Source organism: Bos javanicus, chromosome 3 (genome assembly GCF_032452875.1).
Source record: "Bos javanicus breed banteng chromosome 3, ARS-OSU_banteng_1.0, whole genome shotgun sequence".
Taxonomy (NCBI): domain Eukaryota; kingdom Metazoa; phylum Chordata; class Mammalia; order Artiodactyla; family Bovidae; genus Bos; species Bos javanicus.
This window is the reverse complement of record NC_083870.1, coordinates 56,846,320-56,854,401: the sequence shown is the minus strand read 5'-3', so window position 1 is coordinate 56,854,401 and position 8,082 is coordinate 56,846,320. Positions and strand designations below refer to the sequence as shown.

The following is an 8,082-nucleotide window of genomic DNA, read 5'->3' as shown; positions in this document are numbered from 1 at the left end:
TTTAATTAATGCCCATAAACTAGTTCCTTCTGTATCAATCAGGGTCCTATAGGGAGATAGAAACTGTACCAGTTGTTGAATAGAATTTAATATAAAAAAGTGTTATCCAGATAACTAAAAAGGTAGAAAGAAGATGCTAAGATATTGTGAAAGTGGGAAGCACGTATCACCCTTAGGGCTGAGAGAACAAAGGGAAGAAATTGTAATTATTGAAACTTAGAAGCTTAAAGAGGAGCCCCAAGGAGATGAAGCCAGACCTCTGAGGAGAAGTGATGCGTGCCCGGTATTGGTGTCTCTGCTTTAGGAAAAGGCTGAGTGCGTGTTGGCTGGCGTGCAGTGGTGTCTCAGGATGGGGTGGTGGCACAGAGAGGCCGATTCTATGAACTGGAAAAGCTTCGAACTGAATTCAGCCACTATTACTAGAAGGAGCTGCCACTCATGAGGTGAGGGAGTCCATGACACTTACTGGAAACACAAATGGACAGGAAGCCCACATAAAGCAACAAAGAGCAGACAGGAGGAGCAAATCTCGTCTACCACCTTCAGTCTACCTTTCTGTTCAGTTCAGTTCAGTTCACTCGCTCAGTCGTGTCCGACTCTTTGCGACCCCGCAAATCACAGCACACCAGGCCTCCCTGTCCATCACCAACTCCAGGAGTTTACCCAAACTCATGTGCATCGAGTTGGTGATGCCATCCAGCCATCTCATCCTCTGTCGTCCCCTTCTCCTCCTGCCCCCAATCCCTCCCAGCATCAGAGTCTTTTCCAATGAGTCAACTCTTCGCATGAGGTGGCCAAAGTATTGGAGTTTTAGCCTCCGCATCAGTCCAACCAATGAACACCCAGGACTGATCTCCTTTAGGATGGACTGGTTGGATCTCCTTGCAGTCCAAGGGACTCTCAAGAGTCTTCTCCAACACCACAGTTCAAAAGCATCAATTCTTCAGTGCTCAGCTTTCTTCACAGTCCAACTTTCACATCCATACATGACCACTGGAAAAACCATAGCCTTGACTAGACAGACATTTGTTGGCAAAGTAATGTCTCTGCTTTTGAATATGCTATCTAGGTTGGTCATAACTTTCCTTCCAAGGAGTAAGCATCTTTTAATCTCGTGGCTGTAATCACCATCTGCAGTGATTTTGGAGCCCCCCAAAATAAAGTCTGACACTGTTTCCCCATCTATCTGCCATGAAGTGATGGAACCAGATGTCATGATCTTAGTTTTCTGAATGTTGAGCTTTAAGCCACCTTTTTGACTCTGCTCTTTCACTTTCATCAACAGGCTTTTTAGTTCCTCTTAACTTTCTGCCACTGAGAGTGGTGTCATCTGCATATCTGAGGTAATTGATATTTCTCCTGGCAATCTTGATTTCAGCTTGTGCTTCCTCCAGCCCAGCGTTTCTCATGATGTACTCTGCAAAAAAGTTAAATAAGCAGGGTGACAATATACAACCTTGACGTGCTCCTTTTCCTATTTGGAATCAGTCTGTTGTTCTATGTCCAGTTCTAACTGTTGCTTCCTGACCTGCATATAGATTTCTCAAGAGGCAGGTCAGGTGGTCTGGTATTCCCATCTCTTTGAGAATTTTCCACAGTTCATTGTGGTCCACACAGTCAAAGGCTTTGGCATAGTCAATAAAGCAGAAATAGATGTTTCTTCTGGAACTCTCTTGCTTTTTCCATGATCCAGCGGATGTTGGCAATTTGATCTCTGGTTCCTCTGCCTTTTCTAAAACCAACTTGAACATCTGGAAGTTCATGATTCATGTATTGCTGAAGCCTGGCTTGGAGAATTTTGAGCGTTACTTTACTAGCATGTGACATGAGTGCAATTGTGTGGTAGCTTGAGCATTCTTTGGCATTGCCTTTCTTTGGGATTGGAATGAAAACTGACCTTTTCCAGTCCTGTGGCCACTGCTGAGTTTTCCAAATTTGCTGGCATATTGAGTGCAGCACTTTCACAGCATCATCTTTCAGGATTTGAAAGAGCTCAACTGGAATTCCATCACCTCCACTAGCTTTGTTTGTAGTGATGCTTTCTAAGGCCGACTTGACTTCACATTCCTTCCTGTAGCACTCCCTGTTAATACAGCTTCCTAGGAGGTCAGCTGGCAAAGCAAAAACATTTGTAAAGTCCCAGACTAGCATCAAAGAATGGAGAATATACAGATGGGCTTGGAGGTGAGACATAATACGTTATTAAATGGTCCTCCTTCCTATGATGTAGGACATCTTTACATCTCTTTTATTTAAAAGGTTCTTTCTCTTAGACCTGCTTATTCTGCCCATTATTCCTCCTCCTCCATACTTCTTATTTCTTATTAACCTTTTATGATTAGCAAATATCAAAGAATCTGTCATAGGCAAGATAGTTGGTGCTCAAAAATGTCTGCTGGATTAATGATTATACAAGAGAGTAAATGATAATTGTCAAACAAGCAGTGCAAACTCTAATTGCCATACAGGCTTAAGAGAGGAGGGGGAGACTACCAAGAACTTGGGTGGCCCCAAAGGCTTCATTGGTGACATGGGTCTTGAAGTAAACTATGATGAATGGAAGGGTCTAAGCCCATGGAGAGAAGGATGAGGCATTCAAGGTGGAGAGTACAGTACGAACAGAGACTTGGAGGTAAACATACTAGATGCTTTTGGTAGACAGACATGGCTGGAGCAGGGGCTTCCTTCGGGAGTTTAAGGCTAATTTATGGATAGAGGTCCTTTAACATCTGGTTATACTGTGAAATCTTAAAGGAGCAATGGGGATACTGCCATGTAAGAGCTAAAGAAGAGCCACTGATGGTGTTTTTTAGGCAGGAAAGGATCATGATGCAGGCAATGCTGAATTAAAATGCTGTGCTGGGTGATGAGGGAGTGTTGTTCGGTCTTACGCATATACATGCAGCAGAACAGTGCTGCCTTTAATAGAAATCAGGAAATCAGAAAGAGAAACAGCTTTAACAATTTTTAATGGATCTGGGTTTTTTATTATACTGAGTTTTTTATTTTAATTTGAGAGTTCACATGCAGAATCAGGGAAGTACAGAAAGAGTCAGAGAATGAGCTGGGGTGGGGGTTGGTGGGGGGAAATCTGAGAGGTTGAAGGAGCATCCAAATGATGTATGAAACATGGAGGGAAAAGTTTCAGGTCAACGCAAGGTCAAACTTGCCTCTGCAAGGGTGGGTGACAACTTGAAGAGGTAAGCAGTGCATGTTGGTTTGGTTTAGTTAGATTCAACCCTTGAAATTAGGGGTGGACCAGATGCTTGTTACCTGACATCCCCTGGGTCCCACTTTCTCCTCTGTTGAGGTTGCCAAACTATTTTTTTCTCTCTTTGAGGACCACTTCTCCATCCTCTGAAAAAGAACATTTGTTTATGTATTAATTTGTGGGAAAGTCTTGTATCTGTTTTCCAGGTTGGAAAAGAATGATTCCCCCCGCCCCACTCTATGTTCTTTTGAATTGTGCTTTTTCTTTTTCAAGGAAAACAATTTTATCATGAAAAAAATATTTCTGACACATTCCAAAGTGGAATTACAATATGTTGTTGAGAAAACTAAACCCACATGGTAAACAGGTGGATGAACTTGTTCAAAATGCTCCAGTTTCCTGTCCCACCAGAGCCTTTGCTATCCATCCATGTGAGAGGGGTTGTTTCCTGCTTTGGTTTCTGAATGTTGCTGAAGCCTTTTTGCTGTTTTTAGGAGTAGCCAAGCCCTCTTGACCAGAGCCTGGGAAAGCCAGCCTCATTCCCCTCATATGGAACTTCAGCAAACTGCTCGGGCTGCCAGGCACGTTGGAGATCCTATGGGTGCAACTCCGCAGAGACCAAGGGCAAGATAATCAGTCCAAGGAGACAGTTAATTTTAGTACAAAAGAGGTTAGATGTGATTTATTTCCAACGCCAATGAACCAAAAGAACTAACAATCATCAGAACAAAACACAGAACCATCAAATACTCCACATAAAAATGGTTTGTGTCAGCTGAGATGGGCCTTGTCATTAGCAAGAAAGACAGGTTTCAGGTGGCTCAGGAGCCGTTGTGGGGGACATTTTCAGGTTGTCTTCATAGGAAAAGTGGTTTGAATCATCAAAGAGTTAGAGGAATGGATTTGGAGATAGGGAAAAGAATAGGAGAAGAAAAGAAGGCAAGAGAAGACAGGAGGGTTTTTATAGGATTATCATAGCTCATTCATCATTTCGTTCATCATCATTATCTTCAGAAAGCATAAGGCTAGGACAGGATCCATGCGATTTGTGCTGCCTCTTAATCATCACTTTGCAGCGGCTGCAGGAGGACCCTCCCCAAGGCTGTGCTTTCTGATGAGCAGAGTTCGGTGTACCCAGGGCCAGTCCCTGTAGCACTCGCTGACAGAGCCTCACCTCCAGAGGGTCCCTGGGCAGGCAGATTGTTCTCTACTTGGGCACTGTGTTCTCTTGCACTTGAGCCAAACACAAGGACTTGTCAAAGGTCGTTGCTCACAGGCCCATTGTTGATTTATTCAAGTCTGCAAGATAGCTTAAGCAACTGCTTCTCCTGTTTCTGAGACTTACATAGCATGTGAATCCCAGGACTTGGAGGAAGACAGGATGAGGACTCAGATGGAGATGCTCCAAGTCCTACAGGCTTATTTTCTTGAGGGAAGAGCCTTAAACTCTTCCTGTTCTTCTTTCTAGGTCATTATTTACCAGAATACTTTGTCCCTTCTATTTAATCACCCTGTCCTCTCTGGAGTCACTATATCAAGCACATACTTCTGTTATTGCCTTCATATATAACACATTATACGTCTCTCATTTTTTCACAGACTAGGACAAGGGCTTAATTATCTGAATCTCCTGTACCTAGACCAGCACTTAGTGTTTATATATTGAATGGATAAGTGAGTGAATGAAAGCCATTTATATTGAGGGAACAGTAATTACATTAAGAATGAAGCTATCTACATCTATCTCTGGCAAATAAGAAGGGAAATACTGTGAGAGGGAAAACTAAACCACTTTTATTATACTTAACGAGGAGAGGACTCCAGGGCTATTGCTTAGGCTACTCGAGTGGGATCTAGGGCTGGAGCAGCAATTAGATCTGAGCTCCCATGTGTCTGTGTTGTGCATACTTCAAAGCCAGGATCCATATCTTACTTTATACCTCCAGAAACCCCTTCCTTTTTTTTAACTATTCCTTATAGCTCATGCTGACAGAGATCGTAAGGTATTTTCCTGTTCTCAGTTCAAACATACTGTCCTGTTGTCAGACCGAATGTCCAGTTGTAGGGTTCAGGAAATGCATCTGTACCTCCCTAGTTTTTCTTTAAGTGTGTGACCTTAGATTGAGTCTTAAAGGTGTTACATACATACTTAAAGGGGGAAATAAAAAATGTATCCATGTGTGTTTATCAAATAGGAAAACAAGCAACTATATTTGGTAGTTGTTGGGGTGGAACTGGATTTTCCCCATCCTCCTGTAGGCATCTTTTTTTTTTTTTTTTATCACTGTAACCCTTCTATTGAGCACACTAGAATCCTCTGCCTACCAGCCAATGGTCATTTGAAGCCTTGCTAGGAATGCTCATCCCTTATTGTTTTCTATTAAAGCTTCAGGCATGCACCCCTATTCCCTCTCTAACTTGTTCATTTTTTGGCTGCAGAGCTGGGGAGCCAAGCTGGCATCACATGGGGAGTTTCCATGTGTGAATGTCCACATTCTTCATTCACATCCTTCAAGGGTTTCCTTTAACATTTTCTGATTGTGTTTCTCAGTACATGGTGTCAACAGCTCTCAGAACTGTTAAGTTTTCTATTTATCCTCAGGCCAGGAAAAGGCACAGATCACTGCAGTGTAAAATTACCAGTGGTTTTGACAGTGACCTGGAAGAACTATGGAATGAAGAAATTTAGCCTTGAGAGCTGAGGTCCAGCCCCAGGCCCATCTTAACCAAGAAGTTCTGCTCAATTATACAGGTCACAAGAAGTTCTGCTAGTCCTGAAAATATTGAACTCATCAAATTTAAGTTGGGTGTTGCTGACATGGCTTGATGAATGGCCAGTTTCAGATACCAAGTACCATATTTACTTATTTCCTCCTCTATTTTATTCCTATACCACCTTACTTTTGAAAAATAATTCTGTAAGTTGAAATCTGCTTTTTATTTCCTTTTGAGGAGGTCTTCAAACCAGCACAAACTCTTCTGGAGGTTTAAAAATGCTAATTGGAGCTTTATTTATTGAAAATAGAAGAAAGGGAACTCAATTCTTTGGAACTGTTTTTGCCAAGCCTTAGAGAGAGAATGTAATGATTGTTATGAGCTTGGGTCTAACAGCTAGACCACTTGAATTGAATGCTAGCTCTGCCATTTCCTAGCTATGAATCTGTGGGCAAGTTACCTTCCGTGTGACTCAGTTTCCTCATGAGGATGGCAGTAGAAGTGCCTACTTAGTAGGGGCTCTTGTGAGTTAATAGATATGAAATATTTAGAACAGTGCTTGGCACATAGAAAGCACTCAATAAATATTAGCTATTATTTTAATTATATGGTAACTTAGAACTGTTGCAGACATATTATGGATGTACAGTAGAATCACAGTGTTCACTCTGAGCAGTACAGAAAGTGAAAGTGAAAGTTGCTCAGTTGTGTCCGACTCTTTGCAACCCCATGGACTATACAGTCCATGGAATTCTCCAGGCTATAATACTGGAGTGGGTAGCCTTACCCTTCTCCAGGGGATCTTCCCAACCAAGGGATTGAACCCACGTCTCCCTCATTGCAGGTGGATTCTTTACCAGCTGACTAACAAGGGAAGCCCAAGAATACTGGAGTGGGTAGCCTATCCCTTCTCCAGCGGATCTTCCTGGCCCAGGAATTGGACCAGGGTCTCCTGCATTGCAGGCAGATTCTTTACCAACTGAGCTATGAGGGAAGCCTGAGCAGTATGGAACTATCTACTGAAAAAGGGAATTGTGCATATAAACATGATATAGCTCAAAATGCTCACGCTTAGTCACTCAGTCGTGTCTGACTCTTTGCGACCCCAAGAACTGTAGACCACCAGGCTCCTCTGTCCATGGAGATCCTCCAGGCAAGAGTACTGGAGTGGGTTTCCATGCCCTCCTCCAGGGTATATTCCCAACCCAGGGATTGAACCCAGGTCTCCCATATTGCAGGTGTATTCTTTCCGACTGAACTACTAGGGAAGCCCAAGAAGACTGGAGTGGGTAGCCTATCCCTTCTCCAGGGTATCTTCCCAACCTAGGAATCCCTGGGGTCTTCTGCACTGCAGGCAGATTCTTTAGCAGCTGAGCTACCAGGGAAGCCCATAGCTCAAGATAGTTGTATCTAAATTAGGAGAACAGTTCTTATGTGTCTCCTTAGACTACCAAGCCACTCCTTAATCAGATCCTTTTAAATGGTCCTGGGCCTTGTCGATTTAGTTCTTAGTGTTCAAAAACCTTGGTGAGTAGTTATTTTTTTTAATGTAGTCTATTACCTTGCTTCTAAGGGTTATTTTAACTTCTTCAGATATAACCTAGGCCTGGTTACTTATTCCCAAACTGCAGGAGATACACATTGAGGTCTTCAGAGCTCCACTGACCTTCCTGAGAAGGGAGTCCCAGAATCTCCAAACCTCTTTGCTAAAATCCTTGTCACAAAATTTTCCTTAATTTCCACTCTCAGAGCCCTTTTATGTCTTTAATGTGAATGACAGATTTCAAGAATTATGCAATTGGTTCTTCTATATTTCTCCTTTTGGAAATTCTGCATATGGTCTAGCACTTTCTTTGGAATGCAACATCAATTGTATCTCAATGCATCAGTCAGAACTTCCAATTTAACATTCTGTTACATTTCTAAACTCATCCTTTGTACCTCATCATGGTACACTGAATAGAACATCTATAACTATCCAAGCCTCAATGTTAAGCCCATGGAATTAGGGATAAAGAAGGAAGGAAAGTAACATTTATTGAGTTTAATTTGCTTGACTCACTTAACTAGAAAATGGCAGGGCTAGAGTTCCTGTCCAGATTGGTATGTTCTAAAACCCAGGTTCATTTGCTATAGGATGAGGTATTTATGCAAAA

The 8,082-nt window shown here is 42.4% G+C and overlaps 1 protein-coding gene across 1 annotated transcript in view; it reads right to left on the bottom strand.

The window, feature by feature from the left end:
* Positions 1-5,896: 5,896 nt before the first annotated feature.
* LOC133245193 (uncharacterized) overlaps positions 5,897-8,082 on the bottom strand; it is a 40,845-nt gene continuing 38,659 nt past the window's right edge. The window contains exons 5-6 of the mRNA XM_061413164.1: positions 7,593-7,688; positions 5,897-6,107 (exon numbers count right to left, since the gene is read on the bottom strand). Of these exons, the coding sequence (XP_061269148.1) occupies positions 5,897-6,107; positions 7,593-7,688 (307 nt within the window). The remainder of the gene's footprint in view (positions 6,108-7,592; positions 7,689-8,082) is intronic.